At 35.1% G+C, this 19,555-nt stretch overlaps 2 protein-coding genes across 5 annotated transcripts; both read left to right on the top strand.

The window, feature by feature from the left end:
* Positions 1 to 1,809: 1,809 nt before the first annotated feature.
* Positions 1,810 to 18,113, top strand: LOC132558945 (protein FAM133-like). Of its 4 annotated transcripts, none has more exons than XM_060223564.1 (10): positions 1,810 to 1,851; positions 6,094 to 6,139; positions 7,780 to 7,857; positions 8,642 to 8,701; positions 9,844 to 9,900; positions 10,239 to 10,301; positions 12,325 to 12,368; positions 12,648 to 12,710; positions 16,403 to 16,501; positions 17,961 to 18,113. In XM_060223564.1, the coding sequence occupies exons 2-10, from the start codon at positions 6,124 to 6,126 to the stop codon at positions 18,009 to 18,011; spliced, it is 531 nt and encodes a 176-aa protein (XP_060079547.1). In that variant the 5' UTR covers positions 1,810 to 1,851; positions 6,094 to 6,123; the 3' UTR covers positions 18,012 to 18,113. The 4 variants fall into 4 exon arrangements, with proteins under 4 accessions (XP_060079547.1, XP_060079550.1, XP_060079549.1 ...); XM_060223566.1 differs by lacking the exon at positions 1,810 to 1,851 and adding an exon at positions 2,604 to 2,671 and having other exon boundaries at positions 7,783 to 7,857; XM_060223565.1 differs by lacking the exon at positions 1,810 to 1,851 and adding an exon at positions 2,604 to 2,671.
* LOC132558919 (uncharacterized) lies at positions 2,701 to 3,993 on the top strand. The gene has a single exon (XM_060223534.1). The coding sequence runs from the start codon at positions 2,701 to 2,703 to the stop codon at positions 3,991 to 3,993; it is 1,293 nt and encodes a 430-aa protein (XP_060079517.1).
* Positions 18,114 to 19,555: the final 1,442 nt, after the last annotated feature.

Raw genomic sequence — 19,555 nt, 5'->3', positions numbered from 1 at the left:
ATTTATATACACTCTGTCAATGACCTTCACTGGCATTCCCGATAAAAGGCAAAAACGTATTAAAAGAAAGGTGAGGAAAATTCACCACAAGTGGATAAAAGTATTTTTGCATTCAGTGCTGAATACTAGAAAGCGAGTACCGAGTAAATGTAAAAACCGTTTCAAAAGAAAACGTGCCGGCTGACAATTAGATAAGGAAATTATAAACATAGAAAATATGAGAAATAGATCTTAGTTAATGCATTTAGAAAATTCACAAACTTATGTAATATTCCCACGAACCGTATTGTGCCATACGATTCTGAAAATTACTTTTTCTTGAAATACTGAGTGATAGCAGTCTGTCTAGGGTTCTCCATCGGGGGTATGGAATCCAGAGTATGGAACACGTTCCACATAGCATCGAGATGATCCCCTAAATTAAGGTGATTCTCGAAAAACCTGATACATCTAATGGCACAATGCTTCGCCTCTTGTACAGACACAAAGTTCGACAAATTAACAGGAAATGACATTCCTTTTTGATCATGATTCTCATGACAATGACCTTCAAATGACCTTTCATTGGCTGTGTCTGGGGGAGTATTAGCATGCTGAGAACGGAAGGACAATACTGATACAGGGAAAGCGCTATTAATCTCCCCTTCGTGTCTATCAGGGGGGATACAGAGGGAATTAGGCGGGTCCGTGTCCGAGTCCGGTTCCCAAAGATTCTGACCTTGACCTTCCTGATCAATGTCCATGCTACCTGAACGTCTAGTGTCGTGACAGTCTTGGTAATCGCCGTTGTTACTACACACTTCCTGTTTAATTACTACACTGTCCGGTTGTGGGGAGTTAGGGTTCGAATCTGACATGTCGGATGTCTGTGCCGCTTTTAAAGTTTGGAAATCGTTCAAGAATGACCAGGAGTGTGTGACTGTAGGAAAGGACTCGTCGACAACACTTTGGTCGATTACTGAATCGGTAAAGTTGTTAACACCGCTACGCCCAGTCAGTTCATTTCCCTCCAATAAACTGAGGTCCACACTGCTAGCTGTATCAAACTCCATCAAGGAAAGTCTACGGGCTATTTCTTTACCGTCTTTGGTGTTTAATCCTTGTCGTTTCTTAAATTTAATCAACCATCCTTTAGAATACGAAAACGACTGGTCAATATTAAGAATGGCTCCTATTTTTTTTGCATTGTCAAGAATAAACTTGTCTGTGAACACTAGTTTTGGGTGAGATTTCCGTAGGTTTGCCAGCCATTTCACAAGTTCAGTCTCTAGTTTCCGATGGCGCCCGCCTCTGCTCCTTAGAAGATCCTCTTGGTCTGGGGTTATATTCAACCATTTTTCTTTTTGCCGAATGATGTCACTTAAAGTTGAACGTCCGATTTTAAGGTTCCATTTACTTAGGCAGTGTTTAGCTAACTCGTCGTAGGTAATTTTAGGATGATACTGTTTGTAAACACATATTTCACGTTTGTGTTTTGCTGTGATCTCAACCCTGTTACGCTTTGCCACAGGTTTTGTAAGTTCGGGCGTGTTCAGTGATACTAACGTCCCCATCCGTACTTCTTTGTTAACTTTATCCATTGCGGTTGTCAACTTCCTGCGAAGTTCACGCTCACTGCTCACCATCGCCGATTTCTCGTCGTTATCGTCAGGTCTAGTGGTCGTTACACAGGTGTCGGAATTGACAGTAGTTGATTTGCACGATTTTGCAGTGTTTTCATCAGCCAATGGCGGAGACGGTAACTTTTCGTCACAATCAGATGTGAGAGATTCACTGTAGCGGTCAGACAACGCTGTGACAGTAGTAGCTACACTGTCCACTGATTCACCGTCCGCCATATCCATTTGACCGGTAATGTATACGTATTACTACATGCAGTTTTCCGATTGTGACTTGTCCTGATGTATTTTAAAGTTACACATTAACTCGGTGAATACGTACCATAATACGTCAGTATATATTATTAAATCCGTTTTGAATTACATAGTGTATAATGCCCCAAATGTCAATGACTTTGTCTGGTTTTGTACACACCAGTTCGTACGCTTGTGTTTCTCTTCCGGTTTAGGATCCATTAGCGCATGCGTTTTGTAGCATTATCGGAAACGTCGGATTATAGTAACCACTATCTATTTATAGCACGGCTATAACAAACACTTCTTTACGAGCAGACGATACAAGCCATACACAACTTCCACACAATGTCTTTTTGTATATTCGATCCACTTCTTGTGTTCACATGAATTAATAAATGAACGGATGCTCTTTTGTATTGATATAAATTTTTTGAAATACGAAAAAGAAAACAACATACAAATTCTTTATTAAAAACCCGATAAATCGAATATTTCTATTGTATATAACATGCTAATACTTACGTATATTATATGAATGGATATAGTTAGTTTAACGCAGTAATGTCATGCATGCACATCGTATGTTACATCAGTGCACGATTGTCAGACGCTACACAACAGTGTATCGTTATACACACTGGCACACACTTACTCTACCGTTTAATTTACACACATATATACGCATGCGCTATATCAGCAGACACGCTGTAAACTGCCGAGAGTCATTGTGAATCTGCTCCAGTTTAAATGTATGATGTGGAATAACGCCACGTAAATTACAGCATTCTTTTGTGTCAGTGACTCACAAAATTGAGGTACGTATTTATTTAATCGATTGAACGCTATGGCAAGTCTCGGTGAAGAAATGTGTTCAATGGAAGAGCAAACTAGGTCACATTCCGATATAAGGACAATGGCCGACGAGTCTCCTAGTGCTCCGCGCAACGACGCAGTTCCCCTCAATACGTCCGGAGTATCACCGGAGAAAATAAAGCGAACCCGAGTTGGTCTAACAGCGAGACATAAACGGGAAATTTGTCTGTATAAACAATTTAACCCTAAAGCAACCCAAGAGAATCTTGTCCAATTTTGTAAAGATAGGTGGAATTTACCAGCTGGGAGGACAACATTGGGGGAAATACTCCGCCAGAAGGACAAATGGTTGAGTATCACTCCGGACCAGGAGGAGATGAGACGGAGCAGAGGTGGGCGACACAATAAATTGGAAGTGGAACTTTTTAAATGGATATCGGCTCAAAGAAAAATCGATCAATCGAACACTTTGTCGGACCAAACAATCATCGATCAAGCCAAAATTATAGGTCAGGAACTAAATATTGACCCATCGTTTTCGTATTCCAATGGCTGGTTATTCAAATTCAAGAAACGCCACGGAATTAAAAGTAAGGGTACTACGGGACGGTTTCAGATTTTAGAGAACTGTTACTCCTATGATGAACATAATCCTGGTGTATCATTTGACGGGAAATTATCGGAATATTCAGATTCGGAACCAAATTTTCATGGTGGACCGAATATGTTTAGTAACGTTTTTGGTAACAGTTTAACCGGACCCTCAGTGGTGGATCAATCCCACGTTTATTCTCCATACACATGCAATTTGAACACATATGGAGAAAAAGAGACTGCTAATGATATTCCTCGACCACACAACATATTTCCATCATCGGCTGAAATGATAATTAAGGAAGAATGCATCACAGACGATGAAAACAGTAACGATTTTGAAGATGCCGACGAAAGTATAAACTCAGTTCAAACTAGTGTTACACATTCACCATTGCTACAATTAGAGTGCGACAACGAGGCACACGCGACCTCATCACGACAACTTGTTGTCAAAGAAAGAGACAATACAGCTCATCAAAGTCAGCGTCCGCGTTGTGCAATTCTTCCAATATCGACGAAGCGAATTATTACGGCATCTGAAGCGAAGCACGGCGCTCTTCTGTGCATCCGTTACCTTGAACACCACCCCGAACTGGGGGAACACCTGGATACAATGTGGGAGATACATGACGATATAGAAGCACATTATGACCGGGAGATGTCCAGCCAGAGAACTATTACGGACTATTTTCGTCGGAGCAGAAGACGGTCTGATGTCGGACTCTGATAAATTAAGGGGAAACATTTATTTTTGAGCAGTTCTATAGCCCTCACTTTGAATAGAGAAACCATGTTCAACACTAGTGTGCAATCGCAGTATTAGGGTTCCATTTTTGCATTTGCACTATTTCACTGCTGTATAGTATTTTGCTGTACCTAAAAATATAATAATATTATTGTATAAAACATTCTATGTATGTGATAATACAGAAAAAAAATCTCAACAAAAAAGTTGTTGAGATATGCTCGGGTAGCTGGAAAAAATGGCTATAATTAAACAAACAAACCGTATCAAAAGCTAAATGTGAGTTAGGAATGAGTTTTAGAAACTTTGAACACAATGTGATGCTTCGAAATGATGAGACATTATTTGGTGGGAGACACGTCAGCTAGCTTGTGTTCATCTGACGTTTAACGTCACCATATCGGCCTAAACATTTCACATTTTTCAAAACAAATTATTTCTTCATGTTACTAAAGCATGGTTGTTGCTAGTGTGTACACGGAATGAAGTGTGCGTACTTATATGTCTGCATTATTGTGCTGAAAAAATGAGATAATAAAAGTTAAATTTCAAAAACGAAAATGATAGTTATGAGTATGTATCGACCTTTTTCGAGTTAAGATGAACAAATTAAGTTCAAATATGCGAGAAACTATCAAGATTATCTGAACGAATCTGCTTATTTTGGCACAATAGAAGACCAAGATGGAATTTTGACTTAACAAGACCAGAGACGTATATATCACATATGTTATATACGTCTCTGACCAGACGTAAGACTCGTGTTTGTAATGTATAGTTGCTGAGAAATCACTTTTATCGGGAAAGTAAAAATCCATGTTCCTCCGATACATAACGATAAACAAACCGACGTACATTTTTTAATAACGTACCTTTTTTATTAGGATTTCTTAAGATAATTTCAAACAGAAGAATGTTTTACTTTTACAATAAATAGTTGCCGGTAGCAATGTATTGTCGTTCTTTCATCACGACATTTTAAGAGAGACTGTTTTTTCATAACGCCGTTGTTATTTTGACAAAAAGTTAAGTCTCACAAAGAGTCACAAGGGTTAGGTAGAGGTACAGTACTGTACATACTTTAAATTTCGAACGTCATCTGTACTTTTTCAGAAGTTTCAGTTTGTCTGACCCAAAGAATTAATAGAAATATGTCAAGACATAAAACAGTAATATTTCATCGTGACTTGGCAATTATCAGTTGCATCAATTTCCCTAAACCACGGTTGTATTAAAATTGCGCACTGACAGAAATAGTAGTGTGATGCCATTTTTCTTGTGTTTGATACGAGTTACTTCCCCTGTATTGTGTTGACACGTTAAATAGGTAAGTAACGACCTGGAAACACTTTACGTTGTACATCAATTAATCAAGATATTGGAGTGTCAGACAGATATTATAACAGAGGAATTCGTAGATAGAACACGTTTCACTTAGACAAAGTATCAGAGAGTAAACTTCGGTGATCTTATGCAGGTGAAATGGTGGAAAATGAAAGTAGGCCATAAGTAGTGTTCAACTAAACAAACTTTCACTTCACCAAAATAACAACAATACTTTATAACAAATAGGCTTCGCTTGTACATGTTCTGAATTATATGCAAGATGTAACAAACCTTCACCATGAGCATTATAATGTTCTACCACATGAGCTACATACACCCAACACTTTACAAAATGAGAGTTTGCTATGTCTATAAAACTGAAGTAATACAGAATTCAACAAAAGTACCATACACTAACAACATATGTACATTGTACAACACAAATACCACCTGGACAACCTTCATTACAACAGCTAATGTACAATGGAATTCAATTGTTCATAACGCAATTATCATATTTCAAGAAATACAAAATTTTATAAAAGCATGCTTCAAGAAACAATGAATTCTGCTTACCAATCGGTCTCCACGGCTACATGTACAGGAACTGTAATATGTTGTATCGCTTTAAAGATGTAGTCAGTGAGTGGCAAGTTAACATTTTCACTAATTGTTGGCCTACATACACTGTAAACTGACATTGTCAACTGTCCCAGTGTGACCTATGAACTTATAACTTTGCATTTCCTGTTGTAGTGATTGTTTTGTAATCCTGAAGCTGTCAACATGGGAGGTGACAAAGGTAAGTTGTAAGATTAGTCAGATATAGAAATAGAGGGCTAAAGCTCACTTTGTGTCCTCAAAAGAGATATTGAAGTCAAATGATAGCAATGTCCTCTATGTACAAGCATATAGTCGGTATGTATATATATTATAGAGGTCTCTACAGTAACTTGTATTTCCCTGTCACTGGATTCATACAGGACATTGAATTCCAAGTTTAGTATGATTTACATGAATGTAGAAGGAAGTTTCAGACTTGCAGCATGCTGAATATTGAATTTAGCTTGAAACTTCTTGTTGATTTATAATCAGTGGCTTTCAATATCTTTAAAGTGACCGAGGGTAGTAAACATTCAATCTATGTTAAAACTCAATGTAAGTTTACATAGTAAAACACAGAATACAACTTAAGGGTTTACAATGATTTGAATATTCTATACTGTGATGTGAAGACACCCAGTAATGACTCTGTGTCATTTTTGGAAAATATCTAAATGAAAAAAAAATGCACTATCATCATACATGCATGATTTTTTCCTGCTGTATTGAAAATAGATCACATGATCTCATGATCTCATGATCTCATAAGTTTCCGTTGGAGAGATAAATATGAATTGCTTCCCTTTTAACCTGGGCATGCATACCGGTATACATATGATCAATGAAGTAATAACAACAGTACAGACAACTGAATTGTCAAATTTTCAAGGCAATCTGCCCTTTTACAAGACACAGAAAATAAGACACAAATATTACATAAATCACATCACATACATCGAACATGAAACAAGTACAAAGTTATAAGCTAAAATCAGGAATGTTAGTGTAAATTTAGGTGTCTTGATATTCCCTTTGGCCAATGTATACTGAAAGCCCTTTATAAGGGACAAACAATCGTCTTAGAATGTTGTATGAAAGATGGTGATTCAAATATCAGTTTTATGTAAATCTCTGTTATGTTGTGCACAGTAGCCACTGAGGGTATATGTGATTGCAGAAAAAAAAATTATTTCACACTCGGATGAAAGGTGTTTACCAGTACATCTCAGTTCAATAAATAAGGAATTGTTGATTAGAAATAAGAAATTTTATTGTGAAGATATTACAGAATGTATGATTGCTTACAATAAAAAGAATTTTTTATAAAAATCACCAGTTATATATATCTATTATAGTAAAACGCATTCAGTGAACATATATTTTTAGGATCCAGTACCATATTGGACCATACCTTCTATATTACTTACTAAATTCTATATATTCAATTTCAGATCGTCAGCACATATGAAATCTAATAATTAATTAGTAGTAACCTGTTTACCATAGGAATTCAGATAACTATCTTTTTTGTCATTATACAAAACCTTGGTACTGACAGCTCTGAATGTTAGAAGTGATTTTTGAAAAAAAGAAATTTTGTAAATTGACTGTTTTGTTCTTATTAGAGCATAATGTATTAAAAATGTAAAATTTAGTCATAAAAGAACCATATATACATCATCAGACATGAATAAAAAAGAAACAATCTTTCTTCAATAGCCCAAAGCATGTAGGATGTAACTTAAATCCACGTACCCTGGTATCTACCCTCATTTAATATTGACAAATATATGATACTTACTTGCCTGGACAGATATCTCTAACAATGTTCCATTTCAGTAGGGAGTAAACGAAGACATCGACATGACAGTTCTACATCAGACAGTTCAGACTCCAGCAGTACTTCATCTAGTTCAGGTATTGTCATCTATTTAAGTCTCAGTTTTTATGGCTCCGATGAAAACAACTCTAGATTCTTTATGCTTATGTTATATCAAAAGTCAAAAAATTTTATTACTATCTTAAACTTTTAATTTTGTATCAATAAATTTATATTAGTTATTTGGATTTTAAGTATCAATTTGTCATGAATTGAATTTGAGCAATACACACAAGATATTTTGGAACATTTTCTCCAGGTTGGTAATGTAAATATAATAAAAGTTCTTATAACACAACCAGTAGAAGATTTGAATGTGACATTTTGATGACTGCACAGTCACCTTCATCAGACAAACAACCAGTGTGAATTTGCTTACAAGCAGTAATGTAAGAATCTTCGCACTGGTCATTTGTCTAATGTAGATACAAGTATGGCCATCATTTCTTAATTGTCCTTCAGAGAAATGCTGTGTCCTAACCAAGGTATAAAAGTTATCTTTTACTGCCACATTAATGTAAAATAATTGATTGAGGAGATAACAGATAGATCTGTCAGATTTCCTGTTTGTTTGTCAAAACATCCCAAAGTTTTGTTGTGAAAATTTCAAAGAAAGGCCCATATTGTAGGTGGCGAGTATACTGCTTGTTTTTATTAGAATCTAATGAGGGGACTAATGTGGAGGTATCTGCAGAATCAGGGGTTTTCTTTCACCATAGAAAATTGATCATGTTTAGGCAGGTGACATCCACACAAAATTAATGAATAGTCGTCAGTGCTATACACATCAGTTATGGAGGTCTTTTTGTTTGCTGTTGTCAGATTCATCACCAGAAAGAAGAAAAAAGTCTTACAGACATTCAAGAAGTTCATCTAGTTCAGGTTTGTAAACACTTGAATTATGTTCTGACAATTTCCTTTTAACCAGGAAGGTCTAACACATCCCTGATTTAACATTGGATTACACAATAAATAGTCCAGTTAATAAGAGTATTGCTTTCTAAGAGCAGCTAGAAAAAAAACAATATGAATGTTAGGTTTGTAAAACAAGTCTCAGTTTCAACCCTGGTAGCACCATAAACAAAATCTGACCTCTGTTAGACATGTACACTAAAGTATGTCACTCGAACATGTACTTTAAATTGTGTCCCAACACTAACGCATGTGTCTTACATGTAATGCATGTAACACAATTACTGGTATAAGTCTTAGTGTTTGTTTTCTTTACTTATGTCTTTAGGTGTATCAACAGTACAGTGTCTTAATGTGTCATATGTACATGTGTCTTAAGATATATCAACAGTACAGTGTCTTAATGTGTCATATGTACATGTGCCTTAAGATGTATCAACAGTACAGTGTCTTAATGTGTCATATGTACATGTGTCTTAAGATATATCAACAGTACAGTGTCTTAATGTGTCATATGTACATGAGTCTTAAGATCTATCAACAGTATAATGTCTTAATGTGTCATATGTACATGTATCCTTTGACTTTAAGTACTTATGTGACGTTTTTTGTGTGAACAGATTAAACAAATAAGCCTAGACAACTATTTGAATCAGCTCATTCATTGGCAGATACTCATTGTATCCAGATCCAGACACAAAATCTATACCACTCAAAGCAGAAATTTTGATAGGTCAAATTGAACAAACCAGGGTTTTTTTTGTAAAGGGTTTAAATGTGTGTGGAAATGACGACAGATTTCTTGATTCCTAACTATAAAAAAAGCTAAATCTATATGAAAGTCTTTGTGTCATGATATGAATAAGCTAACTTTATTGAAATGAGATGACCCTATGTATACTGAAATGAACTTAATTACATCAGATATTAATGCATATCAGCTGTGTAAGTTACCGTATTCTGAATTTCATTTTTTTATTTCACACAACATAAACATATATATGGAATCCTACTGATGTTCTGTAGTGATGTCTGATCCAGTATACAATCTTTCATCATAAAAACAGAGAGTGATGTTTACTGTCATATATTTTGGCATTTCGTTTTTCTAGATTCATCACCCAACAGAAAGAAAAAATCCCACAAACGACCTCACAGTTCTAAATCAGGTATACTATATTGTAAAATATGAAATGTTACTTTCTAAATGTCTTTAAGACTATTGTGCTGAAATCAGTAGAAATAGTATTATATTGCTGATAAGAGTTATTCCCCCTAGATTTTATACAAGTATTCTTTGCAGCTGAAGGTGTTGTAATGACAGTCAGAAATCAAATGAAAATAAATAAGATGTTTAATCACAAGATCATTTTATTGCTATTAATTGCTACTTCAAGATCTAGGATATGCAGCTTACATAATCAAGAATATGGCCATGGATACATATAGGAAAATACATCACTAATATCTAACAAACATCACTGATTTAAATTCCTTTGATCCCCAGAATATATTCCGCCTAAGAAGAAAGTGCACAGAAGGAGCAGATCATCCAGTTCCAGCTCATCAGGTTTCTATATTACAGTATTTTGTATAATCCCTAGTTTATAGAATTAACATTTAATAATTGTTGAGAGGAAAAAAAGGTACTGGTGTGTAGTGGATTCTTTTCCCATTTGAAAGTTTTCCCAGTTAAAAGATCGGTTAACTAGCTCTTTACTTTCTTTCCTCCTTGGGGAAAAATCTTTTGGCTAATTTGAACCCCAAACCCCAGTTAATTTTTCCATTAATATTGGTTATTAAGGAGGAAGTTGATTTCTTCTCCCTTGATTATCATATTGGTTTTTAGGGGAAAGTTACCAGAGTTCACTGAATCTTTCCTCCCTTATGTTTGTATAGGGAGAAAACTATCCATGTCGCCTAGTTGTCTCCCCCTAATACCAATATCATGGTAGAAACATTTTGATTATAAGGGAGATTGAAGGTGAGAGAATTGGCTGAAGTAGATAATTTCTACCTAATACAGCATCCATATCAAGTGGGAAAGAATCAATGACACAGATAACCCTTCCTCCCTCCCCCTCCCCTCCTCCAAAACGCCCAACCAAAAATCTAATCAATTTTAAAAAAGAGGACATATTGTGAAAGCGAAATGTAATTAAGAGCAACAACTAAACAATGTTTTCAATATCAGACTTTCTTTTCTCATGCATATTCCCCTATCTACAATTTGTGTACAATTTATTGATTTTCCATTTCCACTGATAACATAATATCTCCTTTGTTTTATGTAAATTTTAGGTAAATCTTGGGTATCATCAAACTAATCCGATTAATTTTTCTTGCTTTTCTTAGCAAATATTTCTGTAACCATTTGAAACTCCAAATATGTATGGATAGGTTTTTCCTTCATGAAAGAGTTTTTGTTCAGATTTCAAACAAAAGGTTATTTTTCATTCCACTAGAAGATAACAAACAAAAGGTTATCATTTTTCATTCCACTAGAAGATAGAATTTTGTAGCATACTGTGTAGTTGGTAATTTTCAAAGGTCAAATTTTTAAATGATCAAATTATATTTCAACTGATTAAAGTTTTTTAATCTGGTTGCAAAAAGACATCTTACACACACGGGTCTCATTACTTCATGGGAACAAATTTTCATTATCACTTTAATGTACCACAAAGTGAAAAAATATTCTTGCAAAAATAACCATATATATGGTGTTTCATGCTGCAGGTTTTAGCTTACAACAGACTCTGATGTAAATTGATAAATCATGATGGGTAGGCACTCTTTAAACTTTGGACAAACACAAAACCAGTTTACCTGATTCCTTTGGTCAAATAGTTAGTCTGTTAGCGACATTGACATGACAAGATTTAGCTGTTGAAATGATTTCAAAGCTGAGAACAAGGATTTCTATGTTATCAATTTGATTTTGTCAGATCCCTCCTTTTAAATGTCTGTGGTTTAGCATACTAAATATGTATTGTGAGGGTAGAAGGATTTTAAAGGTACTGCAAATGCACTTATAAGTCAATAAGTGTAGGAGTACTTGATTACATGAATGTGGTTTGTCTTTTTGAAAAATCACAAATTTCTATAGGTGCTTTTGGTAATGATAGGGTATCTTATGCATGATTTTGATATCCCAGAGTTACTTCCCTTCCTTTCACTCAGGTTCTGACAGATGGAATGTAATAGCAAGGAGTGAAATAGACTCAGGTAGTTTATGTTTAACACATAAATGTAGAGATAAGGTATGGTTGAATATTCCAGATAAAAGATGATCCCTTGCCATTAATTTTTTCCATTTTTTACGTTATCTCTAACACTGACCTTTATGTAAGATTATGTTCTAGTCACTGTATTAAAATCATATAAAGATGTAATTATAAGATGTAAGAAACTGATAGCCGATTCTTTCCCCGGGGAAGAAATTAATGACAGAATGGGAAGGTATGAAGAATTAGCTATTATCAATAAATATTTTTGTGATATTTTTACTAGATATATTCATTGATAGCTTTGATTGATGATTGTGTCTGTTAGGAAACTGTGCATATAAAATGTTTTCTTTCTCTGCACAGAGGAAGAGAAAAGGAAAAAGAAGAAACATGATCACAAACACAAGGTATGTGATTTATCAGAATTAATCTTAATCAAACAAGAAACAGAAAAAATCCTTTCAATTTTATTTTGAATAATGGTCATTGTTTTAACAATTTGTTTCATTGCAATGTTTAGAAGACTTACTTGACATTTTTCTTCGTCTTAAAAGAATTTTGTTGTTATTGATGTTTATTTCTTTTGCATAAACCATGCTGACCTTGACTTTGACCTGGTGGTGACATATGGCTCTGTGTGAAACCAACCCTGAACAACTTGATGTGCTAACATCTTGGACACTTAGAAAAAATCAAAGAAACACCATCGACATTCCAAAGAGGATGGTGGCCCTGTACAGTTGTCTAAGGTAAGTGTAAACATGGGGTCCTGAACAGTAAACACAGGACCCTGTACAGATGTCTAAGGTTAGTGTACAACATGGGGCCCTGTACAGCTGTTTAAGGTAGGTGTTAGCATGGGGCCCTGAACAGCTGTCTAAGGTAAGTGTAAATATGGGGCCCTGTACAGCTGTTTAAGGTAGGTGTTAGGATAGGGCCCTGTACAGCTATTTAAGATAGGTGTTAGCCTGGGGCCCTGTACAGCTGTTTAAGGTAGATATTAGCATGGGGCTTTGTACAGTAAACATAGGGTGCTGTACAGCTGTCTAAGGAAAGTGTAAATATGGGGCCCTGTACAGCTGTCTAAGGTAGACATTAGCATGGGGCCCTGTACAGCTGTTTAAGTTAGATATTAGCATGGGGCCTCGTACAGTAAACATAGGGCGCTGTACAGCTGTCTAAGGTAAGTGTAAATATAGAGCCCTGTACAGCTGTCTAAGGTAGACATTAGCATGGGGCCCTGTACAGCTGTTTACATGGGGCCTCGTAGGGCGCTGTACAGCTGTCTAAGGTAAGTGTAAATATAGAGCCCTGTACAGCTGGTTAAGGTAGGTGTTAGCATTGGGCCCTGTACAGCTGTGTGAGGTTAAGTGTTAGCCTGGAGCCCTGTACAGCTGTTAGAGGTAGGTGTTAGCACGAGGCCCTGTACAGCTGTCTAAGGTAGATGATACCCTGGGACTCTGTACAACTGTCTAAGGTAAATGATAGCATGTGGCCCTTGCAGCTGTCTAAGGATAGTGTTAGCATGGGGCAAAGTAGAGCTGTCTAAACTTTGCCTGTAGCATGATGGGATGAAGGGCTACCAGGTTTGTTTAAATGAATGAACTTGACCTGCTTTCAAGGGCACAATGGTCAAATATGTTGAAATAATGTAATGACTTCTTCTCAATAACAGAAATGCTCATGTTGCTGATATTTGGCCTGTAGCATGCTTGGATTTAAGACTTCTAAACTTTTTCAATATAAATGACCTTGTTTTGTTTTCTAGGTCACAGGGGCTAAATATATTTAAATAAACTTCTTCTTTTCAATAATCAAAAGGCCCAGACTGCTGATACTAAACCTGTAGCATTCTAGGATGAATAGATACCAAGTTTGTGAATACAAATGTCCTTGACATGCTTTCAAGGTCACAGGGGTCAAATATGTTAAAATCTTTAAACAACTTCTCAATGACCAAACAACCCAGGATGATGACATTGTGCCTGTAAGATGATTGGATGCAGGGCTTCCAAGGTTGTTAAAATGATTGACCTTGACCCACTTTTAAGTTCACATGTGTGAAATATGTTAAAATGTTTAAATGACTTCATCTCAGTAACCAAAAGGCACAGGGTGCTGATATTGGGCCTGAAGTCTGATGGGATTAAGGGCTACCATGTTTGTAAATATTAATGACCTTGATCCACTGTCAAGGTCACAGTGGTCAAAGTTGTTGAAATGGGTAAGCAACTTCTTCTCTTTAACCACAAGGGTCTGTTGCTTACTTTTTCAACAAGCAATAAGTCCGAAGTAATGGCATTTGTGTAGTACAAAGAATATGATTTCAAGTTTGCAGAAAATGTCCTTATGAACCAACCAATGTCTTCTAGTAAGCTGAAGTGTAGTTGAGCATTTCATTTTAGGCTATTTGGCCTCTGTTATATAAAGGTCTTGATAGTCAGATGACTGTGTGCCTCTTGTTATTGTATAATCATTTACAATTTAATTAAGAAATATTGTATTTTTATATTAATTGAACTGAAAATACTTCTTGAGTAAAATCTCCCAAACTTGGGTATCAGTTTGATTAAGTAGTATTCATCGTGTAGTAAAGATGATTTCCAAGTGTGTAATTTTAAAATGAAACTCAATCAATAGAGAAAAAAAAAATGCAGTTGAAGCAAACATTTAATTGAATAAGATGAATGTCCATTTAATGATCTCATAACACAGCAGTCCATTAAATAAAACGGTAATGTTGTATATTCCGAAGACATTATCTATTTCATAATATAGAAAATTAGCAATCCATGAAATTGTAGGATTAGAAATAAGATAAAATTTTCTCTCAGAATTTACTAGCACATGAAAAATTCTGTAATTATATTTTGTGGTTTTAAGTGCCTTCTCTCAATCAACAGGCCGCTGGTTTTGAACAACATTATTTTAGTGTTGTCTCCCCTTGACCAAAACTAATGGTGTCCAAACACATCACTTACCCAAGACAAAATTAATCTTTGGTTACTGTACAACTGACCTAAGGAATAAGGGGAGAAATTCACATCAGACAGTCATTAAAAGTTTTTATTTCATTATGTTTGTAGGAATCTGGTTAACTGGTGTTTTCTTTTCATACTGTTTCATTTATTTTGACTTTATCATTGTTTGAAGTACTTTACAATTTTGTATAAAAGAAAACCAATGTAAAATATCCCTACTCTATATGTGGTTTCGGCATCAGAGTTATGATGGTTCTCCCACTACTCTGAAGTAGAGGATGCCTGGAAGTGTAGAGAATAAACTGGAGGATGTCCAAAATGTTATGCTGGATAGGACTGCACTGAACGATACTTAGGAAATTTATATGAATCAGTTGCGATTTTAGTGGGAAAGTAAACCGCGTTGCTGCAGTCTTTTAGGAGACAGAGGCAATGCTATGAATTTTCCAGGTAGATACATTCATTGATTAATTGTTACTGGTATTATCTTTCTTCATTCTGATCTATCGAAATTGATTAAATCATGGAACTGATGCACCTCCCTGACTGGATTTGGATTGCCTATCAGGTTTCAAAATTAAGACCATTAGCATCAATGAGGAGCCCTAGAAGGACAAAACAATTGTACGACCCAGTTTAATTCATCGTTCGCTTTACTTTAACTATCGCAATATTAATAGGGTGCTATTTATTGCATGTCTTTTTTATAATCTTCCAATTGGAAAGCCGCAGTGCAAGAATATCAACATTGCCAGTTAACATTATTAAATCACACTCAGTGTCAAACGTTATATCAAATTGTATAGTTAGAATTTCAGAAACTTTAGCTAGAAACCACAAACTCTCATATGAACACTAAAAAGAACACAATCTAAAAGACACTTGTAAGGCAGATAAAAGAAAGTTCAAACGAAACTATAACTCTCTTATATAAGGAAGGTTATTGTAGATACCTAAAGATTAAAAATAAAAGATATGGAAACGGCACAACTCTCTTATATAAGGAAGGTTATTGTAGATACCTAAAGATTAAAAATAAAAGATATGGAAACGGCACAACTCTCTTATAAGAGATGTTGGAAGTTTGAATTATTATTAAACGTTAGTTATAATGAAAATGACTTTCCACATTTTGTCTAACCGGTATCCAGTCATTGTTCTGAAAAACGTTATGATCTATTGTAAGCAAGTCTTCAGTATCTCTTCAATTTTTAACCACCACCGTTGATGTGGGAAAAATCATTATTATCCTCTGTTAGGATTCTTAGACTACAAGATGTATATTTTCAGGGGGTAAATACTGCTTCTCCATATTTCTATCAGGTTATGTATGGAAACGGCACTAGTGTAAATGCACCTGTGTCCAAATGCATGAAACGAAATTATACTATTGTAATGTCTGTTATATTGTAATGCCTGTTAGTTTTGAATACATGACTTATCCATGTATTTGTTTCTAGTTCATGAAGAGATCGCACAGTAAAGAAGAAGGAAACCGGAGTGCCATTTCTGGGAAGAAAATAAAGATGAAGGTCAAGAAATCAAAGAAAGATATTGCAGTAAGTATTCTTTATCATCATTAATGGATCAGAAAGTCGATTTTACTGATGCAGGATTAGATATGGTCAAAAACATTTCAGAAGCAAATAGAATATAAGACTGTAATCTAAATGCGACGTTTATACATTCTTTTTGGAGTATTTGCATAGTTTCTTAACATTCACGTTTATTCAAATGTTTCCTTACACTATTCTTTTTCTTAAATAATCAAATTTATTGAATGATATGATGAGAATAGTGCACTGCATCCTCCTATTTCCCTTTTTTATCGATGCGTTTTGATAGTATTTAGTTATATACGAAATATATTATCATTCTCTTGATTAGAGGTGTTAGTCATACTGTTATTCTATAGCTTTGCCACCAGGTATATACAATGTGAAACATTCCGACGAACTTTGTTCTTTGTTTATCTAAACGTTAAATATGGATGTAAAATTTAAGATTTAACTGTAAAATAAAAATCCGTTAATTTGCAGATGAATTAAGCTTGGAAATTAAAACCTTTCTGTCCACCCTATAACTAATATGACTCGTATGATACTCGTAGACTCGTAATGTTTACCAACACATCTGTTTAAATATTTCATAATTTTAAGATTAATATTAATTTGAGTGTATTAATATATAAAGAAATAATTGTTCTTGTGACGTTCATGTACAGGATAGGTATAAGGGTTTTATATCTTACTCTACCTTCTCGGTGATATATGTACATTTTCAATGGTAAATAACCTTGTAATACTAGTAGCACAATGGTTTAAAAGATGCAGGCTCAAAAAATTATGGGAAAGTTTTATGGTCGCCATAGTTATGCAGAAATATTCTATTTCAATTTGATGATCGTTAGTTTGCCTGTTGGTTCCGTTGTTGTATACCATGTTCTCGTTTGAGAACGTGACATTACTTACTTGAATTGACCAAGGTTTACATGGCAGATGTCGTGGATGAAGTAGATTCTAACTCTTCCGGACTTATTCTCCTTGTACTTGTAGTCTCCGTGTAAATCTCTGGTTCATATTTTGCTCTAGTTTTATTGAATTTGGCTTCAAATTATGATTATGTCGCCATGTTGGTATTTTCTTGATGTTTTTTGTATTGTTGTCGTTATCTCCATTTCTGCAGTAACATAAACTAGTCCATAGGCAAGTTATTTGTACATTTTGTGAGATAAATCCCATAAACGTTCCATGGATTAGAAATGTTTTACCTTTTTTTTTTGTCTTTTATTTCATCCCAACACTATTTCATCCTCATAACATCATTACATAACACACATTCAATATTGTCTATCACAATATGTCGTTATGTCCGAGACACATGGACAAGCTTTAGAATGTTAGAAAAATGAAATTTGATTTTAGAATCAGGATGACACTTATAAAGCAACGGATTAAGTAATTCACTAATTATTGAATTACTAGAAAACATATGATGTGTTTGCATTTATTCTTGCAGATGGCCAAGAGCCGTGCTCAGAAGCTGGACTTTCTAAACGCAGTGTTGTAGGGGAATCGACGGGACCACTCGCCCAATTCCAGTCGTAGAACACAATGATAATATATGTGAATCCTATGTAATTTATTATGAAATAAATTTTATATAATAAAACGATATATTTGAGTTGTTCTGTTGAAACTTCCAGTTGCATTAAGTTAATCAAGGCAAACTATGTACACAGAATGTATTAAGTATTTCGCCGTTAGATATCACGGGACATACGGTCATGATGTAGGAATATGAGCCAAGACAATTCAGAAAATTAATATTTATGTGGCAAGAAAGATTTAGATATTTCAAAAATGATATTTAAGATATTCTTGGTGCTTTCAACAAAATAGTGTGACACACAAAGTGACATTTACGCAAACTATCGTCTCATTGCTTACATAACCAGGTAGCTTATTTCTTCACGATTTCGTGACTCTTGACGAGTCAGTTTGAGATCTATATGAGACCAAACATAAAACAGAAGCGTTATGAATCTATTATGAAAATTGTAGTATGTGCCTAGTAATAATTTTGTTAGTAATATTATTTGTGAACATGGGTAACAATGGCGACTAAGAGACAACATCACGGCTTCACAAAAACAGAAAACAAATATTGACAATTGCAAAAAATTCGCAATAGTTTCCACAAATGGTACATGCTATTAGTATCCCCCCTAATACCTTTTTACAGGAGAATAAGACCAGGTGTTCCGGAAAGGTAAGCTTTCAACGACACTTATCGTGCACGTTTTGGTCAATTTAAGTAATGTCACGATCCGAACAAAATAAAAAAAAAAAAAAAAACGAAACGACCAGGCACACAAACAAGCATCAAGCGCTTTAGATTCACATCGCGTAAAGAAACTGAGTACTTCTCAATGAGATCACCACGCTAAACATAAAACTCCCCATTCTGGTGTATATACCTTATGTCTGAATATGATATAGTGTGTACTTTTGTCGAAAGTTGGCCATATTAATTCATTGTCTATTGTTTCTATTCAATATCTTCATTTTTGAATTTGCAATATATTCGGTAAAACGCTATCCATTTGGTCAGTCTGATCAGATACAAAATATTTAGGTCTTTGGCCTAGTATTGACTGAAGATAACACTTCAGCTACTCTCCAGTTTTAAGGTATATTTATAACCCAGTAGCAAATATGTATACTCTGGTACTAACGTAAACGTTGATACGAGTAATATCCAGATTCCTTTAGCGGGGTAGTGTTGATAAGGCTACTGGCTACTGGTCAACAACGCGCTATGCTGGCTATTATCAGTGACCAGTCTACACCTGGCCCTTATGTAACATTCGGACACTATTGACCAACAATGCGTAGAACAGGTCGACCTAGTGACTGCCGTGACCCGATTAGGCGAAGGACAGACGCTGACCTGTTGGTATTGTCCATATACACTTTTCCTCACTGTTAATATGTACCAGTATTCTTATCGTACTTCAGTCTTTTATAATTCTATCTATCAACTCATACAAAATGTAACTGTGTCAAAAACGAACAAACGTTGGTTTTCTAATTGGAGGTTTTAACATCAAA

The sequence above is a fragment of the Ylistrum balloti genome, unplaced genomic scaffold (genome assembly GCF_031769215.1).
Source record: "Ylistrum balloti isolate Yb309-2 unplaced genomic scaffold, AGI_CSIRO_Ybal_v1 Utg370840, whole genome shotgun sequence".
Classification (NCBI taxonomy): Eukaryota; Metazoa; Mollusca; class Bivalvia; order Pectinida; family Pectinidae; genus Ylistrum; species Ylistrum balloti.
Note: the sequence above shows the minus strand (reverse complement) of the source record. Positions and strands in the feature narration are given on the sequence as shown.